The 20,983-nt window shown below is 38.5% G+C and overlaps 1 protein-coding gene across 2 annotated transcripts in view; it reads right to left on the bottom strand.

Moving 5' to 3' along the window:
- Positions 1-20,983, bottom strand: part of AXIN1 (axin 1) — a 176,438-nt gene that overhangs the window by 2,261 nt on the left and 153,194 nt on the right. Inside the window, exons 6-9 of one of the 2 annotated variants that reach the window (XM_044657625.1) lie at positions 19,033-19,209; positions 12,051-12,296; positions 6,292-6,399; positions 3,322-3,489 (exon numbers count right to left, since the gene is read on the bottom strand). In XM_044657625.1, the coding sequence (XP_044513560.1) occupies positions 3,322-3,489; positions 6,292-6,399; positions 12,051-12,296; positions 19,033-19,209 (699 nt within the window). The remainder of the gene's footprint in view (positions 1-3,321; positions 3,490-6,291; positions 6,400-12,050; positions 12,297-19,032; positions 19,210-20,983) is intronic. The other variant, XM_044657620.1, reaches the window with a different exon arrangement.

The following is a 20,983-nucleotide window of genomic DNA, read 5'->3' as shown; positions in this document are numbered from 1 at the left end:
TATGATGCTTCCCGAGCATTAACACTGACTGCAAAGAATCTGAGCTACATCTACGGAGGGAGATATCAGCAAGGACTGAGGAAGAGAGCCACAAGGATTCCTAGTCACTAAATCTGTGCCCACCCAATGACTAAAGAGACCCCTCAGCTAAGACTCATGCCCAGCTCTCAGCCTCTTCTATCCTGCAAAGTCTCTGCTCAAGTTTTTTTACTGTTGCTAGAACATGAGCTTCTCACAGATTCCTGACTGCTCAATCCGCTCCTTACTACCTGTTATCTTTTCTTCCCCTCCTTTATGTTACTCTATATTTATTATTTCCTTCAGGATCAGGTTTGAAACTCATTTTTTCTTTTCCTTCCTTCCTTCTTTTTTTTTTTTTTTTAAATAACCCTCACCTTCTGTCTTAGAATCAACACTAAGTATTGGTTGTAAAACAGAAGAGTGGTAACGGCAAGGCAATGCCCAGGGTCACACAGCTAAGACATTTCTGAGGTCAGCTTTGAGTCCAGGTCCTCTTAACTCCAGGCTTGGCTCTCTCTCTGCCAAGTCACTCACCTGCCCTAAAACTCATCTTTTCTAAGAAGCTCCCCTAACATTTCGGTTCTCCTTTGTCTCATATTCTCTGTAGGCTAGAACTGCTTTGCTTGAGGTCTACTGCTTGTAACTGTTCTCAAGTGCCATGAATGTATGTTTGGCTTCTCCAGCCTGAGTCTCTGCACTCTGGAGATGCTCAAGAAATGCCTTCCAAATGAATACATGAACAAGGATGATTCTGCATCGGGGTAACGGCGGGTCCTGGAACACCCTTATGCCAGTAACAGCTCATGGCGTTCACTCTCAACTCCTTTACTCTCATCAGTGTCTATCTCAGTCTCTAATGGCTCGATGCAATTACACAAGCATTTAACTGAGCACTTGTTATATGTCGACTGGGCACTACTTTATGAATTTTCTGCCAGGAGGCTGGGAGCGGGATGAGATAAGCACTCTTTCTCCCAACTTTGCTGATAGGAATGCCCCTTATCGTAGGTTTGAACAGAGAAGGTCCTGCTCCTGCCTAATGGCCCACAGCGGCCAGTTTAGCCAGGAAGGCCAAGCTAAGCCCTACAGACATGGCTGGCAAGACAGAAGACTTTTCCTCTCCTGAAACGTAATTCCCAAGAAGGGCCGCTTTGGTAACAATGAATCACTGGTTGTAACCTTTACTGGGAGACCCTCCAGAGCTGGTTCCCGCCCTGTGGGCTGGCTGCATGTGGAAGCCCACTGGCTGGAAATAACTCAAAGATGTTTATGAATGGGAAAACAACAGAGTTCTGCTTCCCTCCACCCTAACTCCCCAAACAATAGCTGTAGACTTGACCTCCGGGTTAAGTGGGAGAACAGAGTGTTCTATGTATATGGGGGCGGGGAATGGTGTGGAGAGGGGCGCAGTATCGGGGCTCTTGTCCAGCTGTTGATTTTCTCCAACAGGCCACACCCTTAAAATGAGCTCAAAGGGGAAGATTTTCCTGGACCTTTTACTAACATGTTTCCATGATAAAATTGCCAAAGAAGCTGGTATGGGCCAAGGGAAGCATTGCTGGTTGAAGCCCTGCAAAGAGATTTAATGTGAGGTGCCTGGAACAAGGTTTTTGGGGGACTAGAAGGCTGGAACTGCCTATTCTGGAAGGGGGTCCTTAGTGACCCCCTTTCACCCCCTCCTCCCTCTCCAAGGCTGGAGACTACTCTGAGCTCCTGAGCAGGCGGTGCTGTGCTAAGTGCCCATTCTTCCTGCCACAAGGGCTATCTCACTTGAACCTCTGCTCTGCCTTTGCTCCTGCACCTTACAACAAGGGTCTTTGGCTCATTCCTCAACCTGGAAATTGTGTCATAAGCCCTGGAGAAATGCTGAGGGAGACCTGAGACAGTGGAAAACATAAACAGGAACAGCAACGAGGAGGAGCAATCAGCAGGTTGTGTGGAGATGCAGCCACCATCAGAGTTTGCCTATGGAGCTGGAGGAGGCCTGGAGGGTAGGCAGAGGTGGGGGCCACCTGTTTCACATTCTCATTTGACCCAGGCTTCCACCATTCCTGAACTGGTGCTGGGCGTAGTGGGGAGGAAGTTCATGTCAAGGAATGGGGCTCTTCCAACAGTTTCACATGTGAGGACTGGAAAACATGCTATGTTATTACAGCTTGGCATTGTGTGAAAGTGGGCAGGGACATATGGATTGAATTACTGAATATTAGAGTGAAGGGATCACTAAGTTCAACATTCTCATTTTACAGAATGAACTAAAGAGGCCAAGAGAGGGGAAATGGCCTGTCCAAAGTCACAGCTGTGGTCAGTGAGTAAACCAGAACTTAAGTCCAGATCCCTGACTCTCTCTACTACTCTTTCAAGGTGCCCTTTCTAGATGAAACAAGGCCTTCTCTTCTGCATGTCAGAACTTTTATCTAATGGAGGTCTTGCCCTTAATTTAGGTATTCTTCTCAGTTTGTTTCTGTTCTCTTAATATAATGAAAAGGGGCTTAAGACAGAAAGGCTTGATGCCAATAGAAATAATATCTACATATGACTTCTAAAGTATGAAGCACAGACAAGTGATTAGCCTAAAAAGAAATCTATTTCCATTATTATGGAATATTACTTCCTTGAAAGTTAGTGGAAGTAACAATGCCTTAAGGTCATTCACTTGATCTAGAAGCCCTTTGAAGGCAGACCATGGGGCTACTTTAAGGTGAATGGGTTATTTCTTTTTTATTTTTTCCCCGTTCTTTCTTCATTTTATTGATAAATGCATTTAGAGACATACATTTCCCTCTAATTACTGCTTATGTTATCTCATAGGTTTTGATATGCTATCTCATTGTTAATAAAATTATTTGTTGTTTCTATTGTTTATTCTTTAACTGAATGGGTTATTTCTTAAAAGAGTAACAAAGAAAATACAGACCCTCAAAGCTCTTTATCTGCTTTGTTATACCTCTTCTTCCCAAAGCATAAAGGGGAAGGAAAGCTGAATGAAAACGCCATCATTTAGTGGTTAAGCTTTTATAGCTACCTCACAATCCATGTGGCAACCCAGAAAGAGTTGAGAGGGAAATCTGGGCAGTGCCAAACTCACTTGGTATGCTAGTAGCACATCAATGACAAACACATTTTGGAGGCCAGGAGAATCGCTTCCTCAAAGTCCCTAGATAAGAAAGTTCTGAAAACAAAGGCCCAGGGAGATCATAATGAAGAATCAGGCTCCTGCCAGTGAATCTCTAAACTCCCAAGTTGTAAATTAACATTCCTGTGTGAGGCACTACACATCAGGAACATTTCTGTTCTTACCTGTAGTTCCCTTTCTTGGTTAGGAGCTCTTTGAATTGCCCTAGGGTGACGACACGGCCCTTGACCAGAGTCCTGTAGGGGATTGGCTCTCCACAGAAGTAGTAAGCTACTACGATGGTATCACATGGCGGGGCACTGCTATTTCCCGGCTTCTTTTGTAGCTTGGCCCTGAGATTCAAAAGTAAAACAGGGTCAGTTACATTTTGTAGGAGACAGATGTAGTTAAGCATCCTAATATGAATCCACAAAAGTATTCACTGGAATAGGTGCATAGTGCACGTACACACACACACACACACACACACACACACACACACACACACACACACACACACACACGCTCACAGACGAGCATACACTAAAGTAAGCTGTGACTAGCACTCAGTTATGACCCACACAGTTAAGTCTTCTTGGACTGCTGCAGGCTACCTAAAGATCTGGCACTAAAAGATGAGTGAGAATAGCCCTAAAGGATCTGTATCCTATACTCTGGCCAGTCAAAAGACAGTAGTAACATGGAGACCCTCAAGCTCTGACCTACCAAGTGGTTCACTCTACTCTATCAATTAAGAGCCTATTCACAGAATAATCTCTGGCCCTAAGGTTTCAGTTTGCCTTGGAGGTTCTGTCAGAAATAGAAGTGTTTCCTTACCAACCAAAGACAAATTCTAATACTATGGTTTATAAAAACAGAAATTTTATATTCTACCCATATACTCACTTTCTTCATCAACCACCTTAAATGGTATTTATGTTAGTTCGTAAGTGGTATATACTGCCTGAGACTGGCCTCATATGGATATAATATGCTATACTTGGAATCAGAAAGACTTCAATTCAAATTCTGCCTTAAGACATTTGCTAACTGCATGATCCTGAGCAAGTCAATTACCTCTCAGTTTCCTCATTTAAAAAAAATGGGGATAATAGCACTTCCTTTTCAGAAGAGTTGTTGTGAGGAACAAATAACATATACAAAGTGATTTGCAAATCTTCATATGCTATGTAAATGCTTGTGATTATTGCTAATCAGGGTCCCAGAGTATACAATGGTACTACTGCTGTCATGGCCACTTCAGGAAACCCTGTACAAAAAGTAGGTTAAGAACCAGAAGGGTATTCTCTCCTTTTCTCATCTGAATGCTGTGACAGAGCATAGGTTTCATAAGGGGCTGGAAGTAGTAAACATCAGTACTCAATCCCACACAAAATCAGGTTCTACATTTTTTGGTATGCTAAAGAATCACATTTTAAAAACTTTTTTTGGGGGGGGAATGGGGTGGTAAAGAAGGAGACGATTATATTGTCCAAGGTAATAGGTGATTTATATTGCTTGTTTTATCCAAATCTACTTTTGAGATATGCTCTATCAAGATTCTAAACTAATCATAAAGCACTTAAAAGTCACAAGTTACACAGATTTTGAAACACTTAATAAACTAATTCTTTTTCCTTCTTTCTGTTAGCAAAGCAAAAACAACCAGTATAAAGAAAACTGGCAAAAAAAAGCAACAAGGAAATGGTGTGCTGGGGTCTTGTGGGTACCAGGAGGATTTTTAGGGAGCCAAGCGAAGATGGTGCCATCTGAGGCCCCAAAATTCTGCTAACTCCTTTAAGCTTTCTGACATGACATCTACTTGGAGTTATACAGCCCTGAGTTTCAAATGAAAATTTCTGTTCTTTTATAACTCCCTCAGCAGTCAATATTCCAGAAGGGAGTTGTGGCTTCTTGAATCAATCCCCACAGTTTCTCCAGAAGTCTTATAAGGGTCTGTAAGGTAGTGTCTGGGAGCAACAGCAATCAGTTTTGCACTCAGAGGATTGTATATGGGGTTAGCGTACACCACCAGCAACGTAAGTCAACTCACTGTACCACAACTCATGGGCAGAATACAGAGGCTTTGATGCCAGATACCTCTACCCTCCAGTAAAGAAGCTGACTTGATCCTCTGAGCAAGGAGTCCATGTCATCATAGAGTTCCTTCTAGGGAAACTCTAACCTGATATCTGAAGCTATCCAGAAAGAGTGCTCCCACTCAGAGGCTCAATATCTGTGTCCCACTCAATATATGAATTGCAGAATCTTGAAGAGATGGAAGGAACCTTTGGAAGTTTTCTAGTTCAATCTCTAAGTCTTCATGACACTTCTTTTCACAGAGCTTCAGGTGTAATTATCATCTACAAACACAGGGAGTATCTTTGTTGCCAAAACAGGAGCTTTGCCTGGTGGATTTGGGCCAGAAAGTGTAGTTATATGGGAAACTCTGGGGTCATTTTTGATTTCTAGGGTCTTGAAGTAGTGAAGTTAAGTGAGTACTTTCTAACGTTGTCATTTCCTGTAAGAATATTAGCATTTTTAAAGCATACAGATTCAGTGAACAGACAGATAATACTTTTAAATGAATAATTTTCATTACCTTGAAAAGTTTTTGTTCAAGAAAGCTGTCTTCTTTTTTTTTTTTTGACTAGGTTATAAATTAACTACTCTTAAAGAACTGAATTCTGATGGGATACTTTAAAAAATGGGGAGAAGAGCAAAAAGGGTATAAGAGCTAAGATTGCTATGAAAAACAGATAACTTCAAGGCCCCTTTTAGGAAAATGTGTCAACACCATTCAACTTGAATTGCTCATGGACAAAGTATATTGATGGGTAAGTCTCTGCAAACCTGAATACTGTTCCTCACTATCCTGATGTCAAAATGTCTCCCTTTGAAAGACTGTATGGCATACAAAAGGCTGTATGCCATAACAAAGCACAGGCTCTGGCCCTATCTGTACCCTCTAAGTCCTTGTCCATTTCCAAAACTAGTTCTATAGCTTGGGAGCTCTTTAATTGTGGGGAGCAGGAGGGAAAGAATAAATGGGTCAACTACTTAATAGCCAGTGAACTTTTCCATTCATAAAAGCAGGCCTCTGGGGCCTTGGTTCCTAGATGTATAGAGAACACATGAAGCGTAGTGGCACCTACTCAGACTCGGAGAGGTCCATGTCGGAGACAGCTGGTACCACATTCAGCATTGGCATACAAGCTGGCCTGACAGAAGAGCGACCCCGCTGGATAACCTCTTGCACATACCTAAAGAATAATCTTTATATATTAGATGTGGCAGGTTTACCCCCATTTCTATGATCCAACATAAGTATAAAGCTAACCTTTCAAGGAACAAAACCTAAAATCCTTTAGGAAGTATAGGAGTGTTCACTTCACTCATTATCTATAAACTTCTTGGAAGTGTAGCAAATGCAACGAAACTCTTATAACCCAAGATAAATAAATCAGGCTTCCCAAAGCCTAATAAAAAGCTTTAGATGATGGTTTGTACATCAGAAGATGGGAGTTTGTCAGTTTATCCATAATGGTCCTATTTTGCCTCAGCACTGTAAAGCCATAAAGAATTCCACAGATAATCTACTTTTTAGCACTGAGAGACTAACCATTTCTTTCTCTGTGTAATATAATTACTAGTAAGTTGCTCTTTTTCTCTCTCCAGGCAATGCACATATTTAAAATCTGAAAAGGCTTAGAAGAGGTCTTTAAAAACACATTTCCAGGGGCAGCTGGGTAGCTCAGTGGAGTGAGAGTCAGGCCTAGAGACAGGAGGTCCTAGATTCAAACCCGGCCTCAGCCACTTCCCAGCTGTGTGACCCTGGGCAAGTCACTTGACCCCCATTGACCACCCTTACCAATCTTCCACTTATGAGACAATACCGAAGTACAAGGGTTTAAAAAAACAACACATTTCCACATATTTCACTTTAATATTAATAATACCACCACCTTTCTTTGGAATATCTTAAAGTGTGTTATTTGCAAAGTTCTTATTAAACAATTTATATTAATTTGTTTTTCTTCTCAGATTCATTATATATGATTTCCTGTCTCTACATCAATGAGATAATCCATAAGTCAATGGGCATAATTCTGTACAACTCAGATAATACTCCTTTGTCCCTCAATTGGGGAATGACTGAACAAATTGTGGCATATGATGGTGATGGAATACTATTGTGCTGTAAGGAATGATGATCTAGAGGATTTCTATATGAACTGGGAGAACCTCAATGAAATAATGCAGAGTGAAATGAGCAGAACCAGGGGAACATTATACACAATGTAATGGATTTTGCTACTAGGAGTACCAGGACACTCCTGAAGGACTAATGGGAAAGAATGCTAACCAAACTGAGAGAAAGAACAATGGGAGCAGAAATGCAAAAGGAAAACATATGCTATCACTTATCACATATATATATGGGTATGTGATTTGGGAGTTAGGCTTTAAAAGATCACTCTATAGCAAAAATGGATAATATGGAATAGGTACCATGTGATAACATTTGTACAACTCAGTGGAATTGCTTGTCAGTTCTGGGAGGTGGAGAGGAAAGAGGGGAGGGAAAGAAAATGAATCATGTAAACATGGAAAAATATTTAAAAATAAAAAGAAATAAAAAACAACTCAGGTAATACTCTTTCATTATTGATAAATGACACCCAGGGTGTTAATATGAGGGAGTCAAAACTAAGAAAATGTTCCAAGGCAAAGAATGGCAAAAAATGGATCATTCTAGACAATAATTCTATATCAAGAACCATATGTACAATAACATTTATAGTAGTTCTTTTGTTGTGGCAAAGAATTGGAAAGGGAGGAGATGCCCATTAGCTGGGAAATGGTTGAACAAATTATGATATTTAAATACTGTTGTGCTGTAAGAAATGAAGATGATGGTTTCAGAAAAACTTGGGATGACTCAGATGGACTGATGCAAAGTGATGTGAGAAGAACCTGGAGAACAATTTATACAGTAATAGCAATATTGTTAAGATAATAAACTTTGAAAGACTAAAGTAACTGATCAACACAATGACCAACAACAATGCCAAAAGACTTGAGATGAAACATTTTATCTACATGTTATTCCTGAAAGAGAATTAATCGACTCAAGTAGTATACAAGCATATTGTCTTCTCTTTCTTTTTTGGGGGGGAGAGGAAGGAGCAGGATGGCTAATGTGGAAATTTGTTTTGCATGTGCCCATATATTTTTGGAGTGGATTTTGTTTTTCTTGCCTCATTAATATATTGGGGAAGGAGGGAATTTCAAATGGAAGATACAATAAAACAATTTAAAAAAATTCACTCTCTCTTCCCTTCCTAATTTTTCATTTCCTGGGTCTTTCATTACAAAATCAGCAGCTGCTTATAAAACCAAAGCAAACAAACAAAATTACTCCTAGATCAAGAAACAGAAGCAAAAAGTTTTTCCTTATCCTTAAGAGTCATCTATAAAATCTCATGTGAGATTTGTTCAAATCTGATTTTTAGAAAAACTTCATTCTGGGGAGACCTGGCAGCAAGAAAGCAGGTTGCACAAAGGGGCATGGAGAAAATAGGCTTTAATATTTATTTTATCAATTTCTAGCACAAACTGAAAGGAGAACACTGGTCCTAGACTGCACAAGGAACTGTAAGATATGACTCAACCTTTAAAGAGTTTTTAAGTGAAAATGGAGATGAGACATAGTTTTTCAGGAAAAAAAACCTACTGCCATAACAGACCAAAAAATTGTTAAAAATTAAGAACACAGAACACCAGGGATTTACTAAATTCACATGGAAGATCTCTTGGTAAAGTCAATAACTAGCTCCTGAATATCAACACTGTGACTTCCCAGGTGCAGAATAAATTTTCTAATTTGAAGAACTTTTGAATTAGTCTTCCAATGGGATACAGACAGAGAAATAAATGCATCTAGGAGTTAGAAACCTTCCTGAGAAGAATGTGTCTATTCATATCTTTTGACAAGACGAGAAGAGTTAGCAGCAAGATAAAAAACCTGAAGGCTTTTCCAGCTTCTGCTAACCTTATGAATTGGAAGGTCCTCGGATATGAGAACAGTTGATGGTAAACATAGTTGGTCTTTAGGTTCTAAATAATTGCCACAATTTTTATGTCTTAAAGCAAGTAAGAACAGTTCAAAAATATCTACCAATTCAGAACATGCTTGCCACCTTGCCCTACCTGACAATATATCTTATACTTGCAATAGAGCCGGGTTATTTATACAGAAATGGGAAAATTATAACTTAGCTGTCATTATTACTTTTCTTTTATGTATGTGATTGTGGTTAGGAGTTTGTAGCTAGGAGAACAAGAGGTATGTTTTTCTCTAAAGCTTCAGCAAAGCTGAAGATAGGTAAGACCTGCTTCAGTATGGACAGAGCCACATCGGCTTCAAGAAAGGCAACAATTTTACCACAATTATTATTATTATTATTATTACTACTACTATTATTTTTAAACCATTAACTTCTGTCTTAGAATTGATTTTAACTACTGACTCTAAGGCAGAAGAGTGGCAAGGGCTAGGAAATTGGTGTTACTTGTCCAGGGTTACACAGCTAATAAGTGAGGCCACATTTGAATCCAGGACCTCTTGTCTCCAGGCCTGGCTCTCTATCCACTGAGCCACCAAACTAACACAATTCTTTATTTCTTAATCCTTAAAAATTCTTCCTGCCAGTACATTATGATGTATTTTTCTACTCAACTTCTTTCATGTCTATATAATATCTGAATAGCTTAAATGATATTAATTAGTTTGTGATTCTACTCCTACTTGAATGTTTTTTCTTAATAAAAACAAAACAAAAACATAATAGTTCTAGAGTCTGATCTATCAAGAGGTAAGATGGTCAATCTCCAGGAATATTCATTTGAATAGAATCTTTTTTAAAAGCTGGAACAACCTTTAGAACTGATCTAATTCAAGCCCTTCAAGGTAAGTGATTTTCATTACAAAGGAGCCAAATTCAATTGAAGGATATTATAGCAGCTGGGTGGTACAGCAGATACCAAGCAGGTACCAAGCCTGGAATCAGGAAGACTTCTCTTCCTGAGTTCAAATCTGGTCTCAGACACTTACAAGCTATGTGAGCCTGGGCATTTAACCCTGTCTGCCTTAGTTTCCTCACCTGTAAAATGAGCTGGAGGAGGAAATGGCAAACCACTCCAGCACCTTTGCTAAGAAAACCTCAAATGGGACTATTAGAACCATTAGACATGATTACAAAGATTGAACAACAACAACAAAAAAGATTTCTTAAGGATAACTCAATACATTTTATAGTACCATAATCTGTGGAGGCACTGACAGTGAGGAAACAAAATATTCTTGGATAATAACACTTTACGCATCTCAACTTGGTACCAAGGTGAAAGACTAAAGGTGCTAAACTCCCATGTCATCAAAATTAAAGAGAAAGTGTGGTTTAAGGGAAGTTACTTTGCCAAGGAAATTAATAGTAGGTTCTCAAATTATCCTTCTTCCACCCTTTACCCTTTTAACATATTATCCTAGGTCATCAGTTGACATGTGTAAAATGAGAAAGGTGGATTCAATGACTCCTGAGGTTCCTTCCAACTCTCCATCTATGATCTTATGATCTTTCTATTATTGGGAAGATGCTGATAAGACTACTGCTTGAAAGCTCTGTCAATCCTCCATGTCCCAGGCATACCACTTGAGCCCTGGAATGAAAGCTATAGCCAGAAGCAGGTGGTAATTCTTGTGGCTGCACATTATAAGGTTAAAATTATACTTGTGTGCAATGTTTCACAGTTATAAAGGCTTAAAAGGAACTTATTTATCAGAATACTCAGGTTGCATGCCTCTAGCATGACATAGGGTTTATTTTTAAAGAAAAAATAAATAAAATCATGAGATATAATATTTAATTAACATTATAGTAAAGACATAATCCTGTAGTACAATTTAGCCTTTCTTGGCTGTCTTGCATACTAATTTATGAAGACAAGGGGCTAGAGTTATCTATAAGATAGAATTTCAGTAGAGTTTTACAGAGATCATTTTTACATCTATGAAGTGTAAAAAGATTTTGAGGTTTATTTACTTAATGTAGTTGTAAATATAGCTATTTAAAGCTCTCACTTGAAAAGTCTTCGTTTTGGTACTTAGGCTGACACGAAAAGCCTACTTTTCCCTGAAACTATACTTTTTTTGTTATTTTGAACATGCAGGGGGAAACACAGTCATCTCAAACTAAAAGGCAAAGGGTCAGGTCCCTCTTTCAAGACATCTTTTCAAACTGACCAATGCTATGGTTAGTGATCCAGAACACTGATCAGGCACTGGATGAATAATTCTATTTCATTTCCTTTCAGAATGACCCAAGATAGCCAGCACCCTGCAGTTTAATCAAACACCTTCCACTCCTTCTGGCCCTTTATCAGAGCACTCAGGGAATACAGTATTTATTGTGTTGTCTTTCTCCTCTGATTGAAGAAGCTGGGGTAACTACTCATGGGAGTGGTCCAGCCTCCTGCCTTAATCCCTAGAAGTACCAAAAAAATAGTTACCTAAATTGGGCTCTTGTGTTCAAAAGGCTCTTTAGTTGTGAATCTCAGGAAAATATTTTTAAAGCATTCACTGAAATAAAGTGAAGTCTACTTAATGAAGTTAGGTTGAGTGAAGAGGGACTGAAATACAAGCAGCCAGTATCAGTTTAAAGTAAAAACCAAAGGTTTCCTATACCGATGTCTTTTTCTTAACTAGAGTATTTCAAGACAGATCACTCACCAAATTTACTTACTTTGGAATTCCAGAAAGTTTAGATATCATAACAATATAATCAATGTTTACCTCATCATTCTTATAACATTAATTTTTCAGAAACTCCAATCAGCTGAAACTAACTCCTACCTCTGCTTGGTAGGTAATTTCCCAGCTCTTTTCTCTTCTTCTTCTAGGCGCCTTCTGGCTTCCTCTAGTTGAGTAAGGGGATTTGGGGCTGGGTTAGGTGGCATTGTTGGGTCTTGAATGAAAAGATGAGATGGTTGGACAACATTCCGGAGCTGAGCGCTCACCCAAGGATGTACAGCACCAGGACGTTCAATGGAAAGTGGTCTGGAACTATCATGGCCCAGCTGCTTCTTAGTCCCTGAAGACCTTTTTAAAAACAAAATGAAGGTAGGATTCAGGCAATATAGATTTCTGAAGGAACAAACAAACTTGATCATCAGGTGCATTGGAGTCATTATTCTCTTTTCCCCCATCTCCTAAATAGTGACAGAAAACCTCACTGATTTTCATAGATTGGGAAGATATAAAACAAGCAAGTCTTTAAACTTTTATCAGACCCCCAAAACCAAATAGGATACACTGTCAACATCAACATCTGAAATAATTTATTTAGCTACCCTGTTTGCAGTATCTCCTTTATATTCATTCTGGACTCAGAGGCATAATTACTTAAAAAAAACCCAAAACACTTAAGATTGTTCACCAAGTAGGCTTAAGAGGCTAACTACTGGTAATAAAGATTCATAACACAATAATTTTGTTATGTGTGGCTACACTATGAAGTGGTTCAGTTTTAACTCCTGGGAACTTGTTAAAGCCTTAGTTAAAAATGGCTATCTCTTCTAGACATATGGAATCTTGAAGTGTATGCTGCAATTAAAATTTAAAACCCCCAAAATGTATATGAGGAGAAAGAGTTGTCAATTTTCTGAAGTTAATGCAAAGAATATTCTTAGGTGACAAATTCAATCAGTATTTTGTGCAAAATTTCAGGAAAGAGGGAATTTTTAAGTTCCTACAAGGTTCCAGGCACTATGCTTAAGTGCTTTACAAATCTCTCATTTGATCCTCACAACCACCATGGGAGGTAAATGCTATTATTATCTCCATTTTATAGTTGAGGAAACTGAGACAGACAGAGGTGATATGACTTGCCCAGGGTCACCTAGGTAGCAAGAGTCTGAGGCTGTTTTTGAGCTTGAGTCTTCCTGATCTAGTTGTGAGAGAACTGATGATGTTTCCTGAAGTGGAGGAACAGAAAACACAAAGCCGAGAACCCTACATTTTATTTGGGCAGCTTCAAAAGGCCTTTTCCACTGCAAAGCAAAGTCATGATATACTGTGTAGAATATAGATACTTACAGATTACATGCTTTATAATAAGATTAACTTCTTAAAGCACCTTATATAAATACATTTTTTGATAAATTCTCCTGAATAACTGATATCTTAGTATCTCCAGAGTGTACCTGAGTAAAACTCAACTCAACTGCCAGCAATACTGGCTCATATACATAGTCCTTTACAGTTTACGCTTAGATTATCATCTCCATTTTAGAGGTTAAGAAATCGAGGCCTAGAGAGATGACATGACTGGCTTGGGATCTTTTAAACCTGTCCTCTGATTTCCAGTCCAGTATTCCAAGACCCAGGGTACGTTCTTGCCTGCCTCAAGATAACAATAGTTAAGAAAGAAGAATTATACTATAGTTGCTACCATGTTTGTGATGTCCCATCAGGAAGAAACTATAACCCTTTTGTGTCAGTATGTGTTAGCTCTACTTTCAAATTACTTAAGATACAAACCATAATCAATTCCACTTCCAAGATCAAAGGAAGATGGGAGTGAGTGCATATGATTTATATCTTAGGAATCTACAATTTTGAATTTAACCAAGTATTCATACCATGCTAATATCTCCCTTGGAAGGATTCCAAAGCCTAGGCAGCAGTTGGGTTTTAGAAAAATAACCTGCACTTCTCATTTCTTTTTGTGTGTATGTGCGTGCGCACACACACACCCACCCACCCAAATATAGTGATTCGTTGCAAAATAAATGACAAAATGAAGAATACAAGGAAACAATATTGTTCAAACAGAGACCTTGTTGAATTGGTGCCTATCTTTAGGGGTCATGTATTCAGGGCAATTTATTCAAGAGAATATGAATAAAAAAGACTAGTTCTGTTCTGAGATTTCCGGTGGGCCTTGCTAAGGAATAACCTGACCCTAATTCTACAGATACCATGTTTATTTCTAGTTTCTGACACATCTAAAAGGCAAGATACAGGCACCAAACTCTTAAAAAGAAATCTCTGCTGACCCTTTCCCAGGCAAGAGAGGCTAAAAACTAAAATTATGTTAGTTCCTTATTCCTCTAACATCTGAAAAAACAAACACAAAAAGTTGTGATAATTCTAAAATGCCCCTTGATCTTTGGTAAAATCTGAGAAATGGCCCTAGACTTTCAAAGACACTCTAAAGTGTAATGCTACCAAGATGAAATACAAACTTGACACAAAGTATAATATATCTTTGTCTTAATTGCCATTCTAGAGCAGAGCTTTCAGAGCTGGCTGTGACCATAATTTAATCCTCAGGTGTCAGGCTATCCCACCAATGATGTGAAATGTTTTTCTGTTTAGCTTCTATACTTGTTTCTTTATCAATGAAGACAAATAGGGCAAGTCATAGCCAAAACTGGCAAAATCCTGAAGAAATTACTTTTAGTCTTTCCCCTACTAGCAACTCCTCTATGGGCAGCCTCTCAAGTGTCTTTCTGTCCTCTTCTCTGATCCCTGATTCATTAGAACATTAAAGGTTTTGCTATCCTTATTTATATGACTGAAATTCATTTACAACAATATTATCAACTTTTCCATTTTCTACTTGTATTTTTTTAAACTTTTTATTTCTGAAAAGAGATGTCTTTCATTCTACAACTAATGGGATTTCTAACATCAGGAAAAGGATGATACTTCTTTTTTTTTTTTTTAAACCCTTACCTTCCATCTTGGAGTCAATACTGTGTATTGGCTCCAAGGCAGAAGAGTGGTAAGGGTAGGCAATGGGGGGTCAAGTGACTTGCCCAGGGTCACACAGCTGGGAAGTGGCTGAGGCCAGATTTGAACCTAGGACCTCCTGTCTCTAGGCCTGGCTCTCAATCCACTGTGCTACCCAGCTGCCTCCAGGATGATACTTCTTAATGATAACAAGGGAACTGCTTTTGGCTCCTACTCATACCTGCTTATACTGGTAAAACTGTTTTACTCCAATGGAGGACATCAAGGAGTAGAAGGAAGAATGAAACATAAACTCTCTCCCCAGGGTCCTAGAACCCTTGGAGGCAGATGCTAAAAACAGAAGAATTTGTCTGTGCATCACTGATCTGATCAATAAGCTAACACCTTCCCATAATCCTCTAGCCTCTCTAATTCCTCTTGTCCAAGGTTCTGAAGAGTCTATGCTTAGTCTGCCCTTTTCCTTTCCCATCTTTGACTCTAGGTGGTAACAGCATGCTTAGCCTCCTCTAGGGTAAGCAAGTGTTGGGCAATGTACAGCCTCATTTTCCCAGAGCACATGGCGAGGAAGGTCCCTCAGATGGGGAAAAAAAACGGGTAGAGGTGGCAGGACATAAATCTATGAGTGAGGTCCAGAATCAGCACTGATGTCCAGTTGAGGAGGTGGAAGAAGAACACATAAGGTTTGGGGACAAGGGAACCCTAATTTATAGGGAGTTGGCTTCAGAATGTCTTTTTTTTTTAATTAAGTAAAACTGTTTATGCCTGAGAGAACAATCATAAGGATAAAAGTATATTACATTAGGGACACTGCCAAACTGAACAAATATACTGGGGAGAATCAAAAGTGATCAGAGGAACTAACATCTTACTCTTTCTTTAAGGCTTAGCTCAAATGCTGCCTCATCTCATTCCTTCTCTCTCACCCCTGAACAATTCCAGGTATCTTTCCCCACTTAATTTAATAGTACTTTTAAATACTCAAGACACATTTATCATATTCTAATTAGTGCTTAATTTATCTGTATGTATCTCTTATCTTCCTCTTACTTAGATTATAAATTTCTTGAGGGTAGGGACAATGCTATTCCTTTTCTTTTTTGTATTTCCTCTAATGCCTAAAACAATGCCTTGAACACGGAAGGAACTTAATAAATGTTTATTAAAATAATTACTCACCCAACAATAAGTTAAACAGACTCCAAAGGAGATAAGTGAGAGAAACAAATGAATATTAGAAATTTCTGGAGTTACTGCCTGATACTCAATACATAAAATAACCCTCATATCATTAATATCTCTGAATGCTTTTTTGGTTTGTTTGCTTTTTAACAATGCTGAATGTGATAGTAGGAATTCTATTTTTATAATAGGAAAAAGGAAAAGGAGAGAATGATGAAGAGGGAACAGAAAGCTTAGTAGATGAAGGGTTAACAGAAATAAGAAGGATTAGAAAGATTATTTAATCCTAGCTGGGAGGGAAGTATTTAGGAAAGATTTCTTTTAAATATGAGTTAAAGTAGAAGAAAGAAATGACTGATCAGTGAGAGGCATGAACAGTAGCAACCCCTAACACATGTGCCAAAAATAGCACAAAGTTTAATTTTTTTGGCATTTGGACTGGTTACATGTTGCCATAGCTGATATGAGCTGTGAGAATTATTGGTTAGAGCATAATAATATGTTTCCGACTTTAGATTTTGAGTCAACAATTAGTATTCACCTCAGATCTTTTCCTGACCAATAACCAGATGCTTTCCCAACCTATTCCCTGCAAACAGAACATACTAAATATATCACTAGCATTCCTTAACATTCTCCCAATCTCTGGTAAATTAGTGCCACTTTTACCACAGAAAGGAAGGGTTCAGCACTCTTCTGGGGAAGAAGACAATTGGTTTGTGATTGTTTAGTTGTCTTTGACTCTTTGACCATACTATCCATGGGGTTTTCTTGGCAAAGACATTCGAATGATTTGCCATTTCCTTCTCCAGGGGATTAAGGCAAACAGAAGTTAAGTGATTTACCCCAGATTACTTAGCTAGTGAGTGTCTGAGGCCAGATCTGAACTGGGTCTTTCTGACACCAGACCCAGAGCTCTATTCACTGAGTCATCTAGCTGCTTCTGGACAACTACCTTGGGTTTCAGCTAATCATGGAGAGGGTCATTTTAACCTGGAAATAAGTTTGGAGCTAGAATCCAGCTATGAAGGATTGAACACTCTGAAAGGTTGAGGCTAAGTGTGAGGATTGGTCAAATTGGTCAATCTGAGGGAAATAGGTAGGACCTATAAAAATAAGACAGGTTGTTACAAGCTGAACTAAATAACCAAAGCTATGTATGTATGTTTACCTACTTACATACATTTTACCTGGAGATTTCAGTTGAGTGAATATAGTTTTTCACTCCAACAGCATGATGACTTACTATAGGAGAAGGTTTAAAGAGTCAAAAGGAGCTAGTCTCCAAATCTGGTCTCAGACATTTCTTAGCTGTGTGACCCTGGGCAAGTCACTCAAATCCCAATGCCTAGCCCTTATTGCTCCTCTGCCTTGGAAACAATACATAGAATCTATCAAAGATAGAAGATGGAAGGTAAGAGTTAAAAAAAAAAAAATCCAGTCCTAGTCTATAGCTACTGCCAAAGAGTGTTAAAGCTGAGAGGAATTTTAAAGTTTGTTCTTCCTAAAATATATATTTTATAGTCTAGGAAAATGAAGTTCAGAGGTTAAACAGTAAGTTTCAAGGTTGCAAATTAAAAGGGAATATTCCCTAATCCTTTGGGTAGTGGCAGTGGAAATGACCGGACACTAAAATAAGGTATCCAGGGTGTTTCTGTCAGACTCTGATTCACTTTTGTGTTTTAAGTGACAATCAGGTGGTAAACTCCTAAAATATTTAGATCATTCTCAGATGAAGTCATCACCACTCCCAGAAATAAACATGTGAGAGCAGTACCACAGTGCATGCTAGAAAACAGAAATGACCTAACAACAGGTCGTTTCCACCATTAACTTTCCATATTCTCTCCAGGTTTGTTTTTCTATTGATTTGTCTGATATGGAGAGAAAGATAGGATCTGAACTAAGGACACTACATTATATGAATAATCCTAATTTAAAGGTAGGATATAGCCTCAATTTGGTAGGTACTTGGCTTACATTTACTTGAGGCTAATTATCTTTAGAGCTTTTTAAAAAAAGTGTTCAGTGCAACTTATCCTTCACACCATCCTACCTTAAAAATTCCTGACTTAGGCCAATGACAAGCAAAGGTAAGGTAAAACAGGAAATAGTATAATGTAGTAGAAAGAATACTCGTGCTGGCCTGAGGGTCCAAGACCTAGATTTTAGCTTTGGTTCTTATCCTAAGTGTGTGACTTTCTCTGGATAAGTCACTTGTAACCTTCTAGAGTTGTTATGAGGAAAGCATTTTGTAAACTGTAAATAAAGCAGTAGAGAATCAGTGTGGCTTAGTGGATGGAGCCCAACCTGAAGTCAGGATGACCATGGTTCAAGTTCCTTTTTCTCAGCTGATAAGCAACCCGAATTGATGAGTTTCCTCACCTGGGCCCTATGCCAATGAATCATAGGCTTAGTTCCTTTCCCTATTGAAATGTGAAGAGGATTTCAAAGAACAAAAACCCTCTTCTTGATGTATGAGTCACATAAAGCCTGACCTGACACAATGTATTTGAATTAATATAATAATAGGGACTGAGTCTATTTTCAATGAGTTAGAGTTTGTTAGTTAACAAACTGCAATACTTTCATCTAGCTGAATAGATACTCTTTCCACTGATATTGCTCATAACTTCTCTGTAACTACATCACATATTGTGGTTGACCGGACATCAAGCAAAAAGCTTGTCTTGAGAGGAGGCCTGGAGAAGGGAAGGAACCAGAAACCTAGCCTTGGCCTCTCCCTCCACACAAGGCCCTTTCCACTCAATGGCAAGGCTTTTCTTCAGGCAGATTTTTCTAAGCTCTGGGATTCATGTCTAATGTAAGGGCTGCATTTCCTTTATAACTTGTTAAAATAAATATGCTTGTATACTCTTTACACCCTGCAGTTCCTTACCCATGGTTCGTTTTTTTATGCCTGCTGATTTCCTTTTCTCCTTCTATTATCCACTGCATGATTTTTTGATTCTTCTCCACATCTTCTGGAGACCCAGGCATTTCATAGTTGGGACCAGCACTTTTCCCTGAATCAGCTTTCTTTGAATTTCTTTTAGAGAGCATATTGGTTTTGCCACTGAAAGAACAAGATTTTAAAGGTTAGTTTTTCTCACAGAATCACATAACTCAGAAAGCAAAAATCTCTCCAGGATGGCAGAAAAGGACCAATTCCTTGTGTGAAGATGTCTGTGGATGGGGTAGCCTTTGCCTCCTGAGAGTGACATTCCACTTATTCAGAGTTATCATTTTTAGAAGATTTTCCTAATGTGCCAAAATCTGATGGTGTCACAATTATCCATTGCTCCTGGTTTTATTCTCTTGTTGAACAAATCTGATTCCTCTCTTTTATATTATTGTTTTCATCTTTATTTTATCTTTAAGGCATCATCAATAGGGATATGGATTCTTCACTGAAAATTTAGGTTAACATAGCCTTATATCATCATCTCTGCATGGCATTTTACTAGGTAATGCTCAGTAAATATTTATATAATAAAAAATAAGCATAGCACGAAAAATATTTATTATTATTATTTTTAAAAACCCTTACCTTCCATCTTGGAATCAATACTGTGTATTGGTTCCAAGTCAGAAGAGTGGTAAGGTCGAGGCAATGGGGGTCAAGTGACTTGCCCAGGGTCACACAGCTGGGAGTGTCTGAGGCCAGATTTGAACCTAGGACCTCCAGTCTCTAAATCTACTGAGCTACCCAGCTGCCCCCTATTTTTCTGATAATTGAAAACAAAACAAAAAACTTTTTAAAAAGATGAATCAGGATATTTTGGTCACCCTGACTTTCAATTTTTACATGATTGTGATCATGGGGATCAGGAAATCTGTGGTTTGTTTGATTCATTAATCCTCAGAGAAAAAAGAAGTGAGAGAAATCAGTACTTTAGAAGGGCAACCTAATAAAAAGGCTTAGATATATAGCTTCATTATATTGTAGTCAAAGATTAAACTGAGTTTGATGACGGAACCTTTCTAGAAATGACAGGAAAGAAAAAGCTAAACCTCTATATGGAACTCTTTATTTCAATACTCTTGCTTTATAATAACCATTATCATGTCAGAGGGCTTTCATCAGAAGTCAGGGAACTTAAAAAAAAAACCTTATTTTTTTTTTTTTGTTATTTCACTATAACTGTTGTCTTTATAATCCTGTGGATTTTTATTTTATATATTAAAAAAATTCTGAGAAGGAGTCCAAAGGCTTCAGACTGCTAAAGGGGGCCACAAAATAAAAAGGAAAGCACTAGTATTTTTTTTTTTAATTTTAAACCCTTAACTTCTGTGTATTGACTTATAGGTGGAAGATTGGTAAGGGTAGGCAATGGGGGTCAAGTGACTTGCCCCGGGTCACACGGCTGGGAAGTGTGTGAGGCCAGATTTGAACCTAGGACCTCCTGTCTCTAGGCCTGGCTCTCAATCCACTGAGCTACCCAGCTGCCCCCAAAGCACTAGTATTTTACCTGGGAAAGCTTTGATGAAGTGTGACACATGGACAATCATACCCACCCTTGTTCAGTGGAACTGGCCTTTCAGGTATGTAAAAGAAATACAGGAACCCAGCTTTCATTCTGGTGGGTTCCTAGTACTTTGGACAGAGGTGAAAGTTATAATGTGCTTAGCAGTTTTGAAACAATCACTATATCTGAATGTTCTATAAATATCTATGATATATAATATCTATAAATATCTATATAACATATAAATATACACACATACACTATAAACATCATATCGATTTTATCTAAATATGTATACAGACTCCCTGCCAGCAGAGCAATCAATCATTTGAGTTTGAATGAACAGGCAGGTGAGGAAGCATGGGCAACCACACAGAAGTT

The sequence above is a fragment of the Gracilinanus agilis genome, chromosome 1 (assembly GCF_016433145.1).
Source record: "Gracilinanus agilis isolate LMUSP501 chromosome 1, AgileGrace, whole genome shotgun sequence".
Taxonomy (NCBI): Eukaryota; Metazoa; Chordata; class Mammalia; order Didelphimorphia; family Didelphidae; genus Gracilinanus; species Gracilinanus agilis.
This window is presented reverse-complemented; position numbering and strand designations above follow the sequence as displayed.